At 26.5% G+C, this 22,986-nt stretch overlaps 1 protein-coding gene across 3 annotated transcripts; it reads right to left on the bottom strand.

Moving 5' to 3' along the window:
* Positions 1-101: 101 nt before the first annotated feature.
* On the bottom strand, positions 102-22,930 carry LOC122497998 (transcription elongation regulator 1-like). Of its 3 annotated transcripts, XR_006301187.1 has the most exons (19): positions 22,783-22,930; positions 22,293-22,680; positions 19,542-19,797; positions 18,160-18,249; positions 17,889-18,074; positions 17,350-17,800; positions 13,319-13,522; positions 12,904-13,174; positions 12,523-12,755; positions 12,257-12,441; positions 11,911-12,119; positions 9,441-9,591; positions 2,521-2,961; positions 2,138-2,347; positions 1,633-1,917; positions 1,430-1,507; positions 1,090-1,313; positions 939-999; positions 102-843 (listed from the first exon to the last, which is right to left on the bottom strand). XR_006301187.1 is itself a non-coding variant. In XM_043605474.1 (18 exons), the coding sequence occupies exons 2-18, from the start codon at positions 22,448-22,450 to the stop codon at positions 996-998; spliced, it is 3,630 nt and encodes a 1,209-aa protein (XP_043461409.1). In that variant the 5' UTR covers positions 22,451-22,680; positions 22,783-22,930; the 3' UTR covers positions 102-995. The 3 variants fall into 3 exon arrangements, 2 of the variants coding, with proteins under 2 accessions (XP_043461409.1, XP_043461407.1); XM_043605474.1 differs by having other exon boundaries at positions 102-999; positions 19,542-19,791; XM_043605472.1 differs by having other exon boundaries at positions 102-999; positions 22,783-22,929.
* Between the last annotated feature and the right edge of the window lie 56 nt (positions 22,931-22,986).

Here is a 22,986-nt window from a genome sequence, read left to right on the forward strand (position 1 = left end):
AAAAAGAACTTTAAATCGAAATAAAATGATTCAATTTTTTAATCGCAAGGAGTGAGAAATTTGAATGAAAAAAAAATCGAGGCGATTAATGACACATGAAAAATGTTTCAACAAAGTATTTATGTACTTATAACTTTTCTGTAACTAAAGAATTCCACATACAAATGTTTCGTTTTGTTTTTTGCACTAACTTACATATACACTCGTTTAAATTTGATTCAATGCGGTTAATAGTTCAGATCGTAAATATAAAGTCTTTTATTATAGTCTCATTGAATCAGAAATAAGTGAATTTTTTTTAAACACTGCACTTTGGAATTTTGTTTAAATGTATCCCAGTTCTTTGGTTTATGCCACTTTTTTCCTCTCATTTTATAATAAAAGAACCATAACACATTTCTCAAAACAATAAATTATTTAATAACTCGCATTTGAAGCTCACGTTACAAATAAAAATTCATCAAATTAATAAAATAACAAATTTTTTCATTTGTTTTTCACTCTTTCTTTAAAAGAAAACAATTATGAAAATTCAAAACATGCGAGAAAGTCTATAAATAAATATAATAATTTATTCAATTAATAATAATTGGATATTTAATTCAATTCCCAAAGAGCTTCAATAAAGTTATTACTCAAATTATTGATGAGTAGGAAAAAAAATTAAAGAAATTTAATTATAAATTCGTAAACACGTGCTGAAATCGTTGCGATTACCTTTAGAAAATACTTTTTTTCTTGAAGAATGGTCGATGGTGCGAGATTGGTCAGTCGTTCACGAAGTAGTGTGTTTGTTTGTTTTTGAAGAACTTGGGTCTTGTTTCTTTTTTCTTTTATTAAATCCTAGAATTACATGTGACAGTCACGTAGAAATAGTGGTTTTACTGAAAATTTTTGTTTTAATCTTAACTAGATTATGTTAAAGTAAATTTATTTACTTCATTTTTATATTTCTCCCACGAAAAAAACTAGGGATCCTTATCTAAAAGACTGGTTTAACTATAAAGAGAAAATAAAGAGAAGTGAATTAGAATTTTAAAAAATAATTAAATGTAGATGTTTTTTATTAAATTAAGAAAAACTTTTTACTTTGCAGTAGGCCTTCTAGAGGGTTCGGATGCTGTGGGTGGCGGTGGTGGTCCTCGACGTTCCAATTCCTCGAGATAACCCATTAAAAGTCGGGTACGTTCCGATGCTGTCGCTTCCAAAACAAGAAATCTTTTATCCTTTCGCAGGATCTCCTCAATTTCCAATAAGTAGGCTCGATTTTCCTGGACCTTTTTGTGCGTCTTGTCGGTAATTAATTTTGTCTCCTGCATGAAAAAAAAATTTTCATTAAAGTTTCTTCTAAAAAAGTTGTAAAAACATTCTAAAAATACTCTAAATATTCTAAAAGGATCTAAATTCTTCTAAATATTTTTTTAATTACCTGCAAAAGTTCTCGAAAATCGGCTTTGGCAGCTACGAGTTTATCCTTAATGTATTCTTTGAATTCCTTTTCGCATTTCTGAAATAAATATTCGGAGATTAGTTTTGCGAGGTAATTTGATAGATTTAGTTTTTTTTCAAAGTTCGATAGAATTTGAATGTTTTTTTTAAATTAAAAAAATAGTTGGAAGGAATTTACATTACCCTATCGCTCGAGGAAAATTTTATGTATCGCGGATCATCCTTTAAGAGTTTTTTTATCTCCTTCCAAGAGGCTGTGAGTTCAGAGGAAACAGGAAACTCTGAGGACGACCATATTTCGTCAAGTACTTCTCTGAATTTATCTCGTTTCTTGCGTCCAAGCTGCTCAATGTGTTCGATGAATAATCTCTCCTTTTCTTCGCGATCTAAACTTTCGGCAAGCTCCCAACGATGATCCTTTCTCAATTGACGTTTCGCCTCCCTCCACGCGAGGTCTCCATTTCGAACCTGTTTTTTTAATTTCATTAATTTTCTTCTCGAAAAAAGAAATTTGTTTCTCTTCTATAGTTCTTTATGATGATTTTACATTTTACTTTATATTTTTTAAATTAATAGAATAAAAATTTATGATCGAAATAAAAAAGATTTCTCTTGTTTGTAGATTCGATTTTTTTAACATGTAAATCAATAAAATGAAGAGGCAAAAAAAAGGAAAGGAGGAAATTACCAAATCGGCGAGCAAGGCGCTAAAATGCTGAACGGCTTCGGCGTGTCGATGATGTTGTCTTTCCTTATCACGATCTCTGAGATGAGTTGCCAAAGTTCGTTGCACTTCTCGTTCTCTTTCTCGAAGACTTGCCTCGGCTCTTCTCTCCTTCTCCCTTTTCTGTTTCTCACGATCTTCTTCCGAATCGGAGAATCCCTCCATTTCCTCTTTCTAAAAATATTGACGTATTTTTTAAATACAAAATTATTACCAAATTAATTATAAACTTAAATTTATTTCCTTTTTTTCTCGAAATTTCGAATAAATAAAATGGAATTAAATTTAAATAAATAAACAATTGTACAAGAATAAATAAGAAAAAATGAAAAAATTTTGAAGCCTACCTCAATGTCCTTTCGTGAAATTTTCTCCTCGACATCGTCAATTTCGCCGACTTCCTTCTCCATTGAGACCTCAATTTTTTCCTTTCCATTTTCCTCATTATTCACATCCTTTTTCTGTCTCTTTTCCTTGGGCGCGTCTTTATCACTTCGGTCCTTTGACGATTTTTCCTTATACTTCTCGTCCTTCTTCTCGCGATCTCGTTTATCCGATTTATGATGATCCTTCTCCCGATGACGATGATCTTTGTCCTTGTCTTTCTCCTTTTTACGTTCTTCCTTCAAATTACGAATAAAATCACGAAACCAATCTTCCCGAGCGCTCGCTGAATCTACGCACCTGTATCGCCAATCGGACTCTAATTTTTTCTTACAGTCACTCCAATGCGAATGTCTGTCAATGTCTTTGTGCTCTTTCAGCAATGATATGAAATCCTTTTTAACCTGAAATAGATGCAACCAAAGTGTCAATATTAATAATGAATTAATAATCATTTAACTTATCAACTAGTAAAAATAGAAATATTAAATTTTTTCTCTTTGTGATTTTGAAAATTTGGCAGCTCATTCTTCATGCACATAATTATTTTTGTCATTCTAATTAATAATAACTCTCGCAATCTATTTTTTTTGTTCTCTTTTCAAAATTTAAAAACAAAAAAATTTTATTCCTTTTTGTGGAAAATTTATACCATAAGAATAAATTGTATTCAGATTGGAAAAAGTTATAATAATTAGATAATTTTATATAGAAAATAAGCTGCTCGTGAGTCGTGATTGCTGAAAAAATACACCAATTACATGCTGTAAAAAATAATCACGAATCGTCGTTAATTTTTAATTTGTATTTTTTTTTATTTATTATTTTGTTGCAGAAAATTTTCATTAGGTCAAAGAAAACAAAAATTATTAACAACGATTCGAATTAGTGAATAAAAATGATTTTTTTAACAGCTCTCTCCACTGAAAATAAAAATATTGTTAGTACTTTAATTATTATAAAAGAGTGAGACATATTTGCATTTTTGGGTATAATAATTAGAATCTAAAATTCGTTTTGTGAAAACCAATACTTCTCATATATCCTCAATATTTATAATTATGTTAAAAAGAAAAAGTCATCTTCAGAGTTTTACTTTCGATTGTTTCATTTTACAAAAAAAAAATTTTTTTTATATTTTAAAACAAGAAACAAATTTTGTAATAAGTTTTATTTTAAAAAATAACTCAACATGTACGATTTTTAAGTACAATTTTTAAAGATTTTTTTGAGAATTTCAAAAAAAGAATTTTTTACACAAGATGTTTTAATATAAAAATTTCAAGAAAACAAGATTTCAAAATTGATTTAATTCTAAATATTTATATGTAAAACAATTTAGAAAGAAAAATTAAAACACAAAATTATTTCTCCGAATGGATAAAAGTGATATTAATTTTAATGAACAATAATTTTACTGATAATAATATCCAATTTGCAAAAATATTTTCCTATCATAATTAACTAGAATTATTCCATAATTATTAAGACAGATATTTATTTATATTAAACATTTATTTAAAAATCAAAATTTTTATGGTATTTGTAATATTGTGAGTTTATATTGTAAAAAAAATTATAAGCATTTCAGATAATGGTGAAAAAATTGATTCTATAACTAAATGGACTAAAATTGTAATAAAAAATTAATTTCATTTGATAAAAAGTTCCAACTGTATTTAAATTTAAAAGCAGTAAGTACAATAAATTAACAAATATAAATCAAAAGTTAAGTATAAATTTTAATTTATACAAAGTATAAATATAGACAAGACAACAATTTAAGTAAATAATGAATTTGTTAATGTAATAATAAATTTATTAATTAAGTAATAAATTTGTTAATAATTAAATAGTCAATAAATTTGTCGAGTACTTAATAAGTTTGCTGAAGGATTAATATATTTTTTCTAAATTAACAAATTTATTAGGTAATTAGAAATTTTAATAATTAGGAAATTTATTAATTAGAAAATTTACTAATTAAAAAATCCACAAGGTAATTGGAAAATTCACTAATTAGAAAATTCACTAATAGAAAAATTTATTAATTAGCAAATTTATTAATTAGAATATTTACTAACTAAAAAATTTAATATTTGGAAAATTTATTAATTAGCAAATTTATAAAGTAGTAAATTCGTTGATTACAAACTTTATTAATTAACAAATTTATGAATTAAAATATTTACTATTTAAAAAATTTACTAGTAGGAAAATTTATCAATTAGAATATTTACTAACCAAAAAATTTGCTAGTTGGAAAATTTATTAATTAGCAAATTCGTTAATTAGAAGTTTTATGAATTAAAATATTTACTAATTAAAAAATGTACTAGTTGCAAAATTTATCAATTAGAATATTTGAGGCTCCGGATCTTAAAAGGGCACGCTTACAATTTAAAATCAATGCTGAAAGTGCCCTTTTAAAATCCGGAGCATCATTTACTAATTAGAAAATTTACTACTTGGAAAATTTATGAAGTAGCAAATTTATTAATTAGAACTTTTATTAATTAACAACTTGATTAATTAAAAAATTTACTAATTGAAAAATTTATTAATTAGAATATTTACTAATTATAAAATTTACTTCTTGGAAAATTTATTAATTGGCAAATTTATGAAGTAGCAAATTTTTTAATTAGAAATTTTATTAATTGGCAACTTTATTAATTAGAAACTTTAATAATAAGCAAATTTATTAATTAATTAGTCAATTTGGCATACTAATTATCGAAAAAAAATGTCAAAAAAAATCATTTTTACTGACACGTAAAAAAATTAAGAATCTGGAGGATTAAAATAAGAACATTTTTTTATCAAATTAAAGCAATAATCAAAAGCATTAATGAACATTTCTGTATACAGTCTAAGCCCTTTTCTCCATTAATAATAATAACAATAATAATAATAATATTATTATTATTAAGGGGCCGTACACATAATATGTCACGCGGCTAGGGGGAGGGAGGGGGTCTGAGAATTGTGACTAAGTGTGACATGGGGGAGGGGGGGTGAACTCATGTGTTACGTCACAATCTTTTAAATTCAAAGATTATAAGAAATTATATGTGACAATGTCACTTTTTCTAAATAAAACAAGTTAAAAATGCTTTAAACTATTTAATATCTATTATGTACCTATTTAACATCTATTGGTTTATTATTTATAATATAATATGATAAATAATATATTCTCTTAATTTGAATCAGTTAAAAATCTTGGTTTTAACTGACAATCAGCAGTGACTGACTTTTTGCTTCTGAATCAGTTAAAAAAATAACTGAAAAATTATCCACAAAACACCGAAACTTTTCTAAATATGTATTAAATTTGCTTGCATACTTCGAAAAATTTACTTGCAAAGTTTAGTTAAAATTGTGTAAAGATTTAAATTTTTTACTACAATAAATGTTTATCGTCAAATTTTCTTAAAAATATAGCTTGAAACATTCCTGAACATTTTAATTACATTTTCGACTATAATTTCGTGAATATTTTCAGGAAAGTTTCGCGTTAAACATTTATTGAAGTGGGATATTTAAATCTTTACACAATTTTCACTAAACTTTGCATTTAAATATTTCGAAGCTTGCGAGTAAATCTTTAATAAATTTTTAGGAAAGTTTCGGTGATATGTAGGTAGTTAAACGTGACTAAATGAATCAATCAAAAAAAATTGTATTGAAACATCAGTTATTTTTAACTAATTGTCAGAAAAAAATATTTTTAACTGATTCAATAATTTTGAGTGTAGGATATAATATATAATGTCAAATATATAAAATTCACATTAAAATTTACGTGTGTGACGTGAAGTTATAGGGGGAGGGGGGGTTCAAGGTTTGTGACGAAGTGTGACATAGGGGGAGGGAGGGGTTAAAAAGGGTCAAAAATCGCGTGACGTATTATGTGTACGGCCCCTTATTATTATTATTATTATTATTATTATTATTATTATTATTATTACTATTATTATTATTAAAAAATCAATTACTTAACATAATGTAAGGGGCCGTACACATAATACGTCACGCGTCTAGGGGGAGGGAGGGGGTTTGAGAATTGTGACTAAGTGTGACATGGGGGAGGGGGGGGGGGGTGAACTCATGTGTTACGTCACAATCTTTTAAATTCAAAGATTTATAAGAAATTATATGTGACAATGTCACTTTTTCTAAATAAAACAAGTTAAAAATGCTTTAAACTATTTAATATCTGTTATGTACCTATTTAACATCTATTGGTTTATTATTTATAATATAATATGATAAATAATATATTCTCTTAATTTGAATCAGTTAAAAATCATGGTTTTAGCTGACAATCAGTAGTGACTGACTTTTTGCTTCTGAATCAGTTAAAAATAACTGAAAAATTATCCACAAAACACCGAAATTTTTCTAAATATTGTATATTAATGATTTGCTTGCATAATTCGAAAAATTTACTTGCAAAGTTTATTTTAAAATTGTGTAAAGATTTAAATTTCTCACTCCAATAAATGTCTATCGTCAAATTTTCTTAAAAATATAGCTTGAAACTTTCCTGAACATTTGAATTGCATTTTCGACTATACTTTCGTGAAAATTTTCCTGAAAATTTAACTTAAGTTTTCAGGAAAGTTTCGCGCTAAACATTTATTGAAGTGGGATATTTAAATCTTTACACAATTTTCACTAAACTTTGCATTTAGATATTTCAAAGCTTGCGAGTAAATCTTTAGTAAATTTTTAGGAAAGTTTCGGTGCTATGTAGGTAGTTGAACATGACTAATTGAATCAATCAAAAACAATTGTATTGAAACATCAGTTATTTTCAACTAATTGTCAAAAAAAAAATATTACTATTTGAATTAGTGACTGACTTTTTGCTTCTAAATCAGGTATTTTTAACTGCGATTCAATAATTTAGAGTGTAAGATATAATATATATTGTCCAATGTATAAAATTTACAGTGAAATTTACGTGTGTGACGTGACGTAGGGGGAGGGGGGGGTTCAAGATTTGTGACGAAGTGTGACATAGGGGGAGGGAGGGGTTAAAAAGGGTCAAAAATCGCGTGACGTATTATGTGTACGGCCCCTAATATTACAATATACTTTCTCTTCAATTAAAACTGATTCTAAGAATTCTTTTTAATTGAATCAAACTGATTAATTAGATTTATACATTTTTTAATAATTTATAAAAATGTTTTTTAATTTTTCAAGCTGACATTATTGATTACCTATGAAAAAAAATAATTTTATTTTCATTTAAAGAAATTCGGAGTTTACTTTTAATATTTCGTTTTACTTTTATTTTTGAAAGAATTTTGAATTCAGGTTGACTAATGCTTTTGATAAAGATTGCAATTTGAAATTTCTTTTTCTTACATCGTCGCATGGATAATATAAAAAAAGCTCTGTGGTGGCGTTTTTGTAAAAATCGCCGATTAAAAAAAAGCTCTACGATAGGATTCGTTACTAGTACTACCTCAGGGCTCGTCTGCATTTTCAACGATTGCAAGAGAACTCTACTCATATTTTTCCCAAAGAGACTTTAACTTTTTTTTGAAAAGAAATTTTTATATTTAATTTAAAAATTTTTTTTTTTGGGAAATAGTTATTTTTTTTTTTGTTTGTTTGTCAAGTAACGAGGATTACGAGTAATATACAAATACCGAGTTCGTTCATTCTCATGACTCTGCTTTGGAGTAAAGAATGCGGCGCGCGAGGGTGTGCCAACTGTGCCACGCAGTGTAGGTGGGGATGGTAGATGACATCATCCATGCCACCAACCAGCTTCAGAACCAAGCCACTCCACATACGGAACCTGTCCTGCCTGCCTCCTGACTGAAGTGGAGAGTTCAGAACACATAAGTACACAAGGAACCGTCACATACTAATTTTTATTTTCTCATCATCTATCTCTCTTTCTCCCTCCAGTTTTAATTTATTTATTTTACTTTTTTTCATTAGTTAATTTATTTTAAAGAGCTATCAATTATTTTCTTTTTTTTTTTAATTTAAAAAAAGTAATTTTTATTCATTCTTTTATAATGTATATATATATATATATAACGAGAAAATCTATTTCAGGAACGGGGAGAATATTTATTGTAAACATTCTCCAATTGTTTCGTGTCCTTCATCGATTATGATTATTAGAGATTTCATAAACGAATTACAAGATCGTACAAGTTGAACAAAATAATAAACATACCTACAAAATCTGTAAAGAAAGTGTTTTTTTTTATTATAGCTGAAAAGAAAAGTGGTTACAAATATTTATTTTGAGACGCTGCCTATTTTGAAATGTTCAGTTGGTGAGAAAAATTTTCCAGTTTTTGGTTTTTGTGAAAATAGAATATTAAAATATAGGCAGAGACTCAAAAATTAGCTTAAAAGTTTTTTTTGTCACCTAACTTAATGCCATATTAGAAACTATTTTATTTTTGAAGAATTATTATTATGTTATAATTATGTTGTTATGTGTGCATGCAGAGCACAAACTGGGTGCGCAATAGACATCGAGCTGGTACCACCTTTATCGTATGCTCACCCAACATCGTAATAAGCAGAAAACAAGACAAATATTAATCAGTATTTCTAATTTCATTTTTTTCTAATTTCTAGTTCTTTCAAATTTTTTCTTAAATTGTTTCAATTTACTCTTTTTGAACTGTAAGAGTGATTTATAAATTGCAATCGAAAATACAAAGCTTCCTTATGAGGGAGCAAAAATTTATAAAACAAAAACTATTTGTTAGTAAATTTTCAAAAACTCGTTTCTGCCTACATTGATTTTCAGTAAAAAAAAAAAAATTTCTTTCATTAACAGCTGAAAATAATGATAATTATGTATCGTTTAATTTTTGCAAAGAATTAAACATACCTGCTCTCGTTTTGCTGTTTTCTCCTCCTTTTCTCGTTTTCGCACTTCGAGAATGTATTCGTTGAAAAGACTTTCCCGTTCCCGCATTTTTTCGACGTTTTTAAATCTGTCATCGCGCCCGTGCTTTTGAGCGAAATCACTAAACGATGATCTGTTAAACAAAAGGATTTTTTAATAAATATTTTCATTATAAATATTATAATAATAATAATAAATCATCTTCTTTATTAATAATCGTTGTATTCCGGTAATCTGTTCATAGTTTGAAGTATGTTAGTTGTTATTTGCTTTTTTGTTTCCTAACTATTTAAATATTTTTTCTTTTTGTTTTCAATTTTTAAATTAAATACATTTCAAGGAATAGTATTAAAATTTTGAGAATAATTGAATTTTTCAAAGAATCTTTTTTTTGTAGCACATATTTCTTTATGTTTTTTTGTGTGTATGTGACAAATTTTATTACAATTTTTTAAAATAAATTAATCCTTTCGAGAAATTTTATAAAAATTGTATTAAAAATAATTGAATTGAAAAATTTTTTTATTTATAAAAAAAATTTAATTCTTGAGAAAAATTTTACTATTTTTAAAAATAATTGAATCGTTTCAAAGAATTTTACTATTTATAAAAGTAATTGAATTCTTCCGACGAATGTTATTATTTTTTATGAAAATAATTGAATGCTTGCGAAGAATTTCATTAAAATTTTTGATTAATAATAAACAATAATAATTAATTATGTACTTAATAAGTGAATTTAAAAAATTTTTAATCTGACACTATTCAAAAATTGAAATTTACTACTTGAAAATAAAAAAATTTTTAATTTACATAATAATAATAATAACTTGCATATCGCGTTTCGAGAGTAACATAAAAATATAAAATAATAAATAAAAAATACTAAATCAATAAAATATTAATTTTATTTAATATTTAAAAAAAAAATTTTTTTTGTAAAAAAATTTTGTTAAATATTAAATATACTAGCAAATGTTACGCGTGAAACGAGATATTCAATTTCTTATATTATTATGCAAATTATAAAATTAAAAATTTTGAATTATAAATATTTGAATAATTTTATAATCAAAATTATAAAATTCACTTATTAAGTACAAAATTAATTTAATTATTTTCATAAATAATAACATACTTCGGAAGAATTCAATTATTTTTATAAATAGTAAAATTTTTTGCCAAAATTCAATTTTTTACAAATTTTTAAAAGAATTTCAAGAAAAAATTCATCTTTTTCTTAATTCGTTATAACATTTTTCAAAAGAATTCAATTATTTTCTAAAATTTTTAAAAATCCTTCGAAACAATTTAACTATTTTTAATACAATTTTAAAAATATTTCATGAAAAAATCCAATTTTTTTAAAATTTTCAATAAAATTTCACGAAAGAATTCAATTATTTTTTTTAATTTTAATAAAATTTCACGAAAGAATTCAATTATTTTTAAAAATTTTAATTAATCTTTCACAATTAAATTATTGTATTAAATATAGTAAAATCTTTGCAAAAATTCAATTATTTTCAATTACATTCAATAAAGTTTCACGAAAGAATTCAATGTTTTTCTTAATTCGTTATAAAATTTTTCACAAGAATTCAATTATTTTCTAAAACTTTAATAAATTCTTCGAAACAATTAAATTTTTTTTTAAATTTCTATTAAAATTATTTTAGAAAATTGTAATAAAATTCTAAAAAGATGTTAATTATTTTCTAAAAATTAAAAAAAATTCAATAATTTAATTGTTTAATTTCAATTATTAAAAAACATGATTATTTTAAAAACTTGAAAGAAATGGTTTACAAAATTCAATTACTGTAAAAATTTTGAATTAAAATTATTGAAGAAACTCCATATATTTAAAATAAATTGAAAGAAATTCTTCAAAAGTATTTAATTAGGATTTTCAAAAATTTTAATAAAACTCTTTGCAAGAATTCAATTATTTCCATAAATAATAAAATTCTGCGAAGAAATTCAATTATTCTCAAATTTTTTGATAAAATTCTTCGCAAGAATTCAATTATTTTCATAAATAATAAAATTCCTCGGAGAAATTCAATTATTCTCAAATTTTCTGATAAAATTCTTTTATCAAGAATTCAATGATTTTCAATATCCTACTCATTTTAAAATTGAAAATATTTAAAAAGGAAATTTTGAAAAAAGTTAGAAAACAAAAAAGCAAACAGTAACTAACTTCAAACTGCAAACAGATTACCGGAATACAACGATTATTAATATAGATTTTGTTGAGTATTAAATCAAGTACTAAATAATTTAAATTAATTTTAAATTGGAAATTGTTTAATTTAAAGACTGAAAACTAGAGACTAAAAATCAAAACTGCTTAATTGAACTAATGCCATTAATTTAATTAATTAATTTGAGTTAAATTTACTATTTGTTGGATTAGAAGAAAAAAGTATTATAAATTTCAACTCACTTTCCATGAAGTCCTGCCTCCTCGAGAAGCTTTTGGAATTGGTCCTTCCGTTCCTTCATTTTATTCCTCTTCTCTCGTCGCTCTTCCTCAGCCCTCTCCTTCACGTACTTCTCGAACACTTGCTTCCTTTCCTTGGAGGTGAGCAGTAGATACCGAGGATCGAAAACGATTTTGTGCAACTCCTTTTCCCATGTGCTAAACGCAGATACCTGGAGAGTGAAATTATTTTTAGATCAAAAATATCATCAAAAAATTATTTTCTTTATAAAATGAATACTAAACAGATAGTAAAATAAATAGAGTCTATTATCTAAAAAAAAATTGAACAAATAGCTAAGGAAATTACATCTTTCTCGGCCAACATGTCCTTAAAGGATTTTATTCTGGTTTCCAGAGGGACGATAGCTCTTTCTCTCGCTGCCCTAACTTCCGCCTCGATAGCAGCCTCCTTTCCAATGTCAATAGTCTTCTTCTCCTTTTCTTCTTCTTCTTTAACAACAGTTGTGGTAGTGGCAGCAGCAGCGGCGGCAGCTAAAGAAATTATTTTCAAAATTGACAAAATCAAATTCAATTTTTATTAATTTAATTATTGTTAATTATTGTTAAGTATACCTTTGGGTTCCTCCTGTTTCGCTTTCTTAATAGGAGGTGGCTGGTCCTCGTCGCTGCTTTCACTCGAATCAGATTGCCTTGCTTTCTTGATAGTTGCCAGCGCTTCCGGTGGATTGGAAACCATCTTCTCGACATCTGCACGTCCTATGAGGTCCTCCGGTCTTTCCCAAACTGAAATTCTCGACGAAGGATTGTAGAAGAAGACACGGCCGTCGCCCGTCCAAACCACGCACCTGATGAACGAATAGACAAATATTTAATTAATACAGAAGAATAAAAGAAATAAAAATAAAAAAATTAGAATTTCTTTAATTGAAAATAATAAAGAAACAATGACAAAAAAAATAACAAATCTGTTATTTAGTTATATGAGTAACTAACCAAGGTGTACCAGGAACGGGTGTACTAGAAATTGGTCTCGATTTATCTAGAGGTTTTGTTTCTTTGGGAGTTTCTTCCTTTTTCATTTTTCCGCCTTCTGTGTCTTTTGTGTGTTCTTTGGATTCTTGAGTATTATCGGCAGACATTTCTTGACCCGTTGAGTCTGTTGCACTGATACTAGAGGCAGATGTTGTCACAGATGAGGAGTTATTTGTCACTGCTGATGAACCTGGTATCTCCTCATTTTTTTGCCTTGCTGCCGTTTTGGCATCTGTCAACAAAGAAAGATATTTTTTTAATTAAATGAACAAAAAAAGGATTTGAATTGAAAAAATACTGAATATTTATTCATAATAATTAAATATAAGTGAAAAATTAAAATGACTAAAAGAATTGTAAATAAGAAGAAACTCACTTTCAAAGTCTTTCAATGCTTGCGGCTTCTCCCACACGGATTCTCCAGCTTTGCTATTATAATAATAAAGTCGACCATCTGGTGCTCGATGCTCCGTCCAGAGCATAGCTGCGGCTACCAATTCAGCATCGATTTGTGCTATAATTGCAGGGTCCTCGGCAGGAACTTGTGGTTGCATAACGCTATGCGGCATTTGAGGCATGCCTGCAGAAAATAGTAAAGTTATCGTTTAATTACTTTAAATAATTAAATAATAACAGCGACAATAGAGAACAACTAAAGTTGATTAAAATTGATAAATCAGGGTTGCCACGCTTTTGCTCTTTTCAAATTCCCTGACTTTTCCAGGTTTTTCAGGTTTTTAAAATGAAAATTATTCGAAAACATCAATAACTTCATTTTTAAATAAATATTTAATCATTATCTTTTTTAATTTAGAAATTAAAATATTCAAAAATTTTTAATTCAATAACAAGTAAGAATATTATTATAAAATATGAAGATATCGATCACTCCGAGTCTTCGACTCGGTGTGATCGCTTTCTTCATGTTTTATAATAATTAAAACTTGCTACTTTGTTACTGTAACTTCTTCAAAAATTATTGTCATCATTACAATTATTCATTTTTACAATTTTCAACTAAAATTCTTCTTTAAGGACATCCAGGAAAATCGAGCCCAAAAAGTGTTTTCCCGCGTGTCGTCTCATTCCTAAATAATTAAAGATATTTAGTTCCGATTTATCATGATAATTAGAGGAATTCATAATGATAAAGAATATTCTCGAAATTTGCAAGTAATTTTTGAAATAAATATTGAAAAACGAAATTACAAAAGTTGTATTTTTGGCGAAAGGGGCGAAAGTGAGAGACAATATGGCGGCGAGCACACAGACAAGTGGATCTATGTGTCAGTGGTCAAGGAGGTGGCGCCAATTCTTGGAAGTGGTCGCGACTTGAACTAAGGAAATGTCTCAACCTCAAATTACTCCACTTTCAATCGTTAATAAAATAATTTCCTCGCAAAATTATTGCAAAAACGGAGAGGGCCGCTCCTCGGAGAGTCTTCCTCTATCACCCCTCCAAATATGAACCCGAAATATTTTATCCTCTCAAAATGAGACCGCGATACCAAACCGTTCATAATCCCCTTTTTCCGTATATTTCAACAATTTTTTTCAATAATTATTTATCAAAATTTTTATAAATTTCGAGAGGACCGCTGGTCCCAGAGCATTTCTCTATATTTACCAAAAAATCTCGACTCAAAATATTCTTTTCTTTTTAAATGAGACGTCTATCACGAAACCATTATAATTAAAAAAAATTTCCATTGAACATTTTGAGAAAAATTAATTCTACAGTATTCTTAATTAAAAGTATGAAAAGTTCAAATTTTCAAAGATTTTAATTTGAAATTCATTTTTCAAATCAATATTTATTAGAAAATTCTACGAAAATTCAAATATTTAACTATAAAAATAAATATTTTATTAAACAATTGAATTTTCATAAAGAATTTGATCAATTTTTCGAGAAATTTGATGAAAATTGTATTAAGAATAATTGATATTCTGACAAAAATTTTATTAAAAGTTCTGAAAATAATTGAATTTCCGAGGAAAATTTTATTACTTATAAAGATAATTGAAATTTTCACGAGAATTTTTGTAAATTTTTAAACATAATTGGATTTCTGCGAAGAATTATTTTAAAATTATTTTTAAAAAAATTGAATTGTTAGGGGAAGGTGGTCCCATACCGACCCCTCGTACCATACCGACCCCCTTATGTTTCTTGAAGATGGTACCACTAAAAAAATCGTCAGTACCATCAGTCGAACACTTTCACAACACCAACAACTGGGCCACAAGTTTTATCAATGCGTTTGATTTCATTTTGAAGATTCAAGCAATATTAGATTTTAGCATTGTTTAAATTAATTTTTGACCTATACGGAATTCGAGCTAACAGTGTTTTTTGAATACAGGAAAATTTTTATGAAATTAATTTTGATTGTACATGACCTTAACTTCAACGTACAACATTCAAATTAAATTAATTCCACTGATATAAGTGATTGGCAAAACATTTTGTGAAAATAGTGGGGGTGGTCCGAAACCGAACCCCATATTTTTACATTGTAATTGATAATTCTCTTCTTCCTTGTTGGTCACATGAAGTGAGGATAGGTTTTGCATATTTACTTTTATTTTTTAGGAATTTATAAAATATTTTACTAACAATCACAGCACTTATTACTTAACTTTAATTCTCTTTTGGTTAAATATTTTATTCATTGTCGGTTGTAAAATGTTCTTGACAAGGCGATATGAATTAAGAAAAGGTGTACTTTTCGACATCTTTGGAAGCAGTTAAGTACGAAAACGAAAAAGAATTAATAACAAAATTCGTATATATTTTACTAGAAATAGGGCGAAAATTAAAACAGGCAAAACCATTGCTGCTATTATATTGGAAATTTAGACACTGTTTAACAATTTATATTTATTATCATTTTAAAAAAGGCCTTAAAATTTATTTAAATAAAGTAATAATATTAATTCAAGTTTAACTATGTCAACATAACTTAAAGACATAAATAATCTCAGAGTAAAGTTACTAATGATTCATTTATTTACCTTTTTGTTCAGAAAAAGGTCCAAAAATGTATTTAAATGAAGTCAAAATAATTTAACAGTTCATTACAGACTGTTGAATTTTATTTTAATTACTATAAGAATTTGATATCTTGATTATTCTTGAGATTTTCCCCAAAAAAATGGGGGTCGGTTTTGGACCACCCATTTTGAGAAAGTTAAAAACGTAAATTTTCGCTTTTTCTTTAGATCTTTTATTAATGACAATCAGAAACCTCGGCAATCGTCAGAAAACATAGAAAAATAGTTCCTTTACTCAAAAAAATTTTGACGAAGACAAAGAAACACATTTTTGGCACATTTTTAGCCTTTGCACTTTAGGGGGTCGGTATGGGACCACCCTCCCCTACGCAAAGAATTCCATTAAAATTTTTGAAAATAATTTTATTTTTTAAAGAAATTTAATTAAAAATGTATTGAAAATAATACATAAATTCTAATAAATAAATTGTAGCAAATGCTAGTAAAATAATTAAATTTCTTTGATAAATTTTAATAAAATTTTTAAGAATAATAACTTTTTTCGAGGAATTCCATTAAAATTGTATTAAAAATAATTGAAATTCAGCATTGAGTTTTATTTTTTATAAAAATAATTGAATCCCTGTAAAAAATGTTATTATTTATGAAAATAATTAAATAATATATGAAAATAATTTGTAAATAATTGAATTCATGTGAAATTTTTATTATTTACGAAAATAATTAAATATTTGCGTAGAATTTTATAAAATTTTTTTTTAATTAATTGAATTCTTTTAGGAACTTTTATTAAATTAGTAGATATTAAAAATCATTGAATTAAGGAAAGTTTTTGAAAATAATTGAATTGTTGAGAAGAATTTTACTACTTTTGAAAATAATTGCATTTCTGCAATCATTTGTAATTGCTTCAAAATTCAATTTGTTTTAGTGTTTTTAATTAAAATTCTTCTATAAATCCATTATTTTTTATAAGACAAGTCAAAAAAAATTTTTTTTAAATCTAAGTTATTTTATATTTCTAATTAAATTCATTTAAAATTGAAATTTTACAAAATGTTAAATCAAAATCTTTTAAAGTTCATCTACTTATGAAAATTGTAAACGCAGTTCTTTTAAAATTGAATTAATTTTGAAATTAGATTTCAAGAATAAACACAATAACTTTAGAAAGCAACAATTTTCCAGGGTTTCGATAAAAATTCCCTGACTTTTCCAGGTTTTTTTTAAGGTTTATAAAATCCCCTGACATTTCCAGGTTTTCCAGGTTGCTACGCAACCCTGTAAATTAATTAATTGGTAGCATTTTTGTCATACATACTTAGAACGGTTAATAAAATAATTTTGAAAGAAAATGAATAATATGAGTGAAAGAAGCAAAATATTTACCCCAGCCTCCTTGTGGTGGTCCATAGCCGCCAAAGGGTTGAAATCCCGGAGGTGGCATTCCAAAGGGAGCTGCACCGAACGGCGCGGACATTGGTCCACCAAATTGATTTGGCATTCGGTGCTGCATTGGAACCATGTTTGGCGGTGGCTGCATCATATTTGTGTTTACGGCAGGAGTATTTACAACCGGTGCAGCGGTCACACTGGCAGCCGTACCGTTCGCTTGAGAAACTTCAGTTGTTGATGTCACCTCTGGAGTGTCGATGAGAGATGGCGGAGGACCAGTCCCAGGGGGAGCGGTACTCAACTGATTCATTGCATCAGTATTATTCGAAACTGGCATTTCACCTCCAGCAGCGGTTCTCGTTTCATTTCCTTGGGTAACTGTCGTTGTCGCCGATGTCGTCGTAGTTGTCGTTTGCTTCGCCGCACCGTGCACTAATTGCTCCAACTGAAATTCAATTTTGGAAATTAATTTATGTTTCAATTGAATTTTTCAATTTATTACTATTCATTTGACAAAATATACTTTTAATTACCTGGTCTTGACCCATAACCTTAACGTTTGGACCCTCTGGCTTCGTCCAAGTTGTTTCTCTCGATCTTATATTGTAATAATAACTCTTACCGTCGGTCGTTTTCGTTTCAACCCAAACTTCGCCATTTAAATCTAATCCTGGAATGTTTGCTTGCTGTTGTGCCTGTTGTGGTTGTTGTCCAGGAATCTAGAAATAAATTGAATCAAACCAATAATCAAAATTAACCAAAACGAATTAATTTTAATTGCTAATTAATTATAGCGAAATTTACGTTATTCATGTTTGGTGCTCCCATTCCAGGCGGAGGTCCAAATGGTCCCGCTCCCGCTCCCATTGGACCGTTCATCATATGTGGAGGTGGCTAAAATAAAATAATATTTATCTTTTCCAATAGGAGACGATTTAGAATCAGGGTTGCGACAAAAATTTATTTTTGTTTTTCCCTGATTTCCAGAGAAAATTTTCACTTTTTCCCTGACACCAAAGAATATTCTGATTCGTGATAGACGTCTCATTTAAAAAGAAAAGAATATTTTGGGTCGGGATTTTTTGAAAAATAAAGAGGAATAAAAAAATATCAATTAAACTTTTTCAATCAAAATTATTTCTACAGAATTGTTTATTAAAAGTATGAAAAATTGGAATTTTTAAAGATTTTAATTTGCAACCTTTTCAAAATTCGATTACATATTTCTAAAAGTTCACGCTATAATGCTTTTAATATTCAATTATAATCTAACATTTTAACTAAAATTCATTTTTAAATAAATTTTTATTAGAAAATTCTACGAGAATTCAATTATTTCCATACAAAAATAAATAATTTATTGATTAACTGAATGTTTCTTAAAATCGAATTCATTTGACGAATTTAAAAAAAAAATTTAAGAATAATTACATTTTTTGAGAAATTCAATTGAAATTGCATAAAAAATAATTAAATTCTGCGATGAGTTTTATTATTTATGAACATAATTGAATTCCTAAAAAGAATTTTCTTATTTTTATATAAAATTGAATCTTTGTGAAAAATTTCATTATTTATGAAAATAATTGAATTATAGCAAAGAAATTTATAAGAAAAATTTCTACATCATAATTCAATTCCTGTGAATCTTTTATTATTTGTGAAAATAATTTAATGTTTGCCTGGAATTTTATAAAAAATGTTTTAGGTAGAAAAATTTTATTTAAATAGTAGATATTTAAAATGATTGAATTGAGGAAAATTTTTGAAATTTTGACAAGACTTTTATTCAAATTCTTGAAAATAATTGAATGTCAGAGAAGAATTTTATTGTTTAAAAAGATAACTGAAATTATAACGAGAATTTTAAAAATATTTTTGAACATAATTGAATTTTTGCGAAGAATTTTATTACTTTTGAAAATAATAGAATTATTGCTGAAAAATTTATAAAAAATTTGTAAATAAAATTTTTATTATTTATGAAAATAATTAAATCTTTGCGTAGAATTTTATAAATTTTTTTTTAAATAATTGAATTCTTTTGGAAAATTTTATTAAGTAGATCAGAATTTTCTCATGACATTTAAAAATAAAATTTTTTTCCTGTACTTTTAATAAAAATTCCTGACTTTCCTCTGACTTGTGTCAACCCTGAGAATGAATATTTAAAAAAAGCCACTTACCATTCCTGGTGGGCCCATTAAATTCGGAGGTCCCATCATATTCGGCGGACCCATTGGGCCCCAATTTGGATCAAAGGGTGGCGGTCCCCGAAACCGAGGACCCGCAGGTCCTGGTGGGCAATTTGGACGTGGAGGACCTTCAAAGGGATATCCATTATTGGGACCTCGAAACATTGGTCGTGGACCGAAACCCCTGCCTCTAAATCTCGGAGGTCCGCCGCGCATTGAAAAATCAAAGCCACCTCGACCCCTACCCCTGAAAGTAGTATTATTACTTTGGAAAATAACAATAAAGTCGTAATTTCTTTAACTAAAAGAATATTATAAATATTAAATAAATAATAGTCAACAATTGTAATTACAGGATAGATAATAAATGATTATAATTACAGGGCTCGAACCAGTGAAATATAAGTATTTAAAAATACGGACTTTACGGACCAAAAATGAAAAATTACGCACCATTTTCGGACCAATTACTGACAAAAATATAACCAGTCCGAGTCAAATAAGAGAAAATTTTACTTAAAAAAACTATAAATTAAATTTTTCATAACTATAAAACATAAAGATATCGATAACTCCGAGTCTTCGACTCGGAGTGATCGATTTCTTCACCGAGTGATAAAATCATTATCAATTCAATTAATATTTACAAGAATTTTTAACTAAAATTCTTCTTTAAATCGACTTTTTAAAATAATTTTTGAAAAAGTTCTTTGACAATTTTCAAATCCATTTGTTTACAATATTCAATTTACGAAATTTTAATTATTCGTAAATTCTTCAATTAAATAAATATTAGAAAATAATATTAAAAAAAATTCAATTAAACTTTTTCAAAAAAGTTAATTTCAAAATTCAATTATTTTTAAAAATTCACACTATATTGCTTTTAATATTCAATTATTATCTAAAATTTTAACTGAAATTCATTTTTAAATAAATTTTTATTAGAAAATTTTACGAGAATTATCAATTATTTAAATACAAAAATAAATAATTTATTGAATATTTAAATATTTCTTAAAATTCAATTCCCATAAAGAATCGTTATCAACAAATTTTTAAATAATTGAATTCTATCAAAGAATTTTAATAAAATTTTTATGAATAATTACATTTTTCGAGAAATTCGATTAAAATTGTATTAAAAATAATTGAAATTCTGAAATGAGTTTTATTATTTGTGAAAATAATTGAATCCCTAAGAAGAATTTTATTACTTTTGAACAATATTTAATTTTTTCGAAGAATATTATTAATCATGAAAATAATTGAATTTTTGCAATAATCTGTAGGTAACTTTTACAAAAATGAATTTTTTTTCGTGATTTTAACTAAATATCTTCTATAAATCCATTATTTTTAATAATTTTTGAAAAAGTTCTTTAAGATTTTTCTAATTCATTTGTTTAAATATAATTCAATTTTACAAAATTTCAATTATTCGTAAATTCTTCAATTAAATATATATTAGAAAATAAAAACTTTAAATAATTTCAAAAAAATCCACAATTAAAGTTTCTCAAAAAAAAAATTAATTCCACAGAATTGTAAAAATATGAAAATCTCAAATTTTCAAAGATTTTAATCTGAAACTTTTTCAAAATTCAATTATTTTTAAAAATTTACGCTCTAATACTTTTAAAATTCAATTATAATCTAAAATTTTAACTGAAATCCATTTTTAAATCAATGTTTATGAGAAAATTCTACTAGAATTCAATTATTTAAATACAAAAATAACAATTTATTGAATAATCGCATGTTTCTTAATATTGAATTCTCATAAAGAATTTTATCTATATAAATTTTTAAATAACTGAATTCTTTTAACGAATTTTAATAAAATTTTTAAGAATTTCTTACAGGAATTTGATTAAAAAATGTATTAAAAATAATTGAAATTCTGCAATGAGTTTTATTATTTACGAAAATAATTGAATTCCCGTAAAAATTTTATTATTTATGAAAATAATTGAACGATTGCGAAGAAATTTATAAAAAAATTTGTAAATAATGAAATTCTTGTGAAATCTTTCTTATTTTTTAAAAATAATTAAAAGTTTGTGTAGAATTTTATTAAATTTTTTTTTAAATAATTGAATTGTTTTGGAAAATTTTATGAAAATAGTAGATATTGAAAATAATTAAATTGAGAAAAATTTTTCAAAATAATTGAATTTCGGAGAAGAATTTAATAATTTCTAAACATAATTGAAATTTTGATGAGAATTTTTAAACATTTTTGTACATAATTGAATTTTTGCGAAGAATTTTATTACTTTTAAAAATACTAATTGAATTTTTACAATCATTTGTTATTTCTCTAAAATTATCCAAAATTATATTGTACAATTTACGAACTTTTATAATTTTTGAATCAAATTATGGACTTTACGGACCTTTTTTTTTAAAAAAACGGACTTTTACGGGATTTACGGACCTAGTTCGAGCCCAGTAATTACAAGTTAAAAATTGCTACAAATAATAATCACAAGTCAAAAATGACTAAAAATATTTATAATTACTGTAAGAATAATTAATTACTTTAAAGAAATGAAAATAAAAAGAAGGAGAAAAGAAAACAGTAAAACGTATTACAAGAAGCAAGAAACTTTAGACAGCAATAACAAATAAGAAACGATCCTCGTCTCGTGATATGTTATCATGCAAATAACGACAAAAATTGATCGAGGCATTTAATACAAAAACATAACCATGCAAAAATAATGATTTTATCGTCACCTAAAGCCACCTCGTCCTCGGGGAACAAAATGTCTGTATTCTTCACCCTCAAAGGAATACTCTTCGGATTCTTCGATACCCTCCTCGGTGGGTTCCTGTTCATTTAGAGTCGGTGTTTCTGCATTTACAACGGGCTGCTGATCTCCATTGCCTTCCATTTTTTTTTCTCTCTCTTATTTATAGGAGTATACACAGAGAAAAAAATTGATTTGTTAGGTCGTTTTCAATTCTTCATGTGAACAATCACAAAATTTTAAAGCACTAAAATCACGTCACTTTATTCAATCTACAAGGTAAATACTATTTTATCAGTTTTAAAATCGTAAAACTGCCACAGACACAAATTGCCGACGTTTATTGAAGAAACACCAACATAGGCAGCCTCATTCTGTGAACAGAAAAAAATGCAATATTAATGAGTATGTTTAATGAAAAATTGTGTTTCTTTATTTATGATGTTTCACTTTTCTTGTTGATGGGAATTATATACCTATTTAATAATCCATTATTTAGAAAATAGCTACAAAAACTAGATTTTTTTCCGTTTATATCGCGGTATCAAACAATCAACCATTAATCAACTTGGACGAATAAAATGAAATGAGAAATGTTGAACTGTGGGTGAAAATTTGGGTTATTCTGAGACATCTATTGACGGTTATTGAAAATATTATATTGTGAATGGGACTTAAAG

This window comes from Leptopilina heterotoma, unplaced genomic scaffold (genome assembly GCF_015476425.1).
Source record: "Leptopilina heterotoma isolate Lh14 unplaced genomic scaffold, ASM1547642v1 Lhet_14, whole genome shotgun sequence".
Classification (NCBI taxonomy): domain Eukaryota; kingdom Metazoa; phylum Arthropoda; class Insecta; order Hymenoptera; family Figitidae; genus Leptopilina; species Leptopilina heterotoma.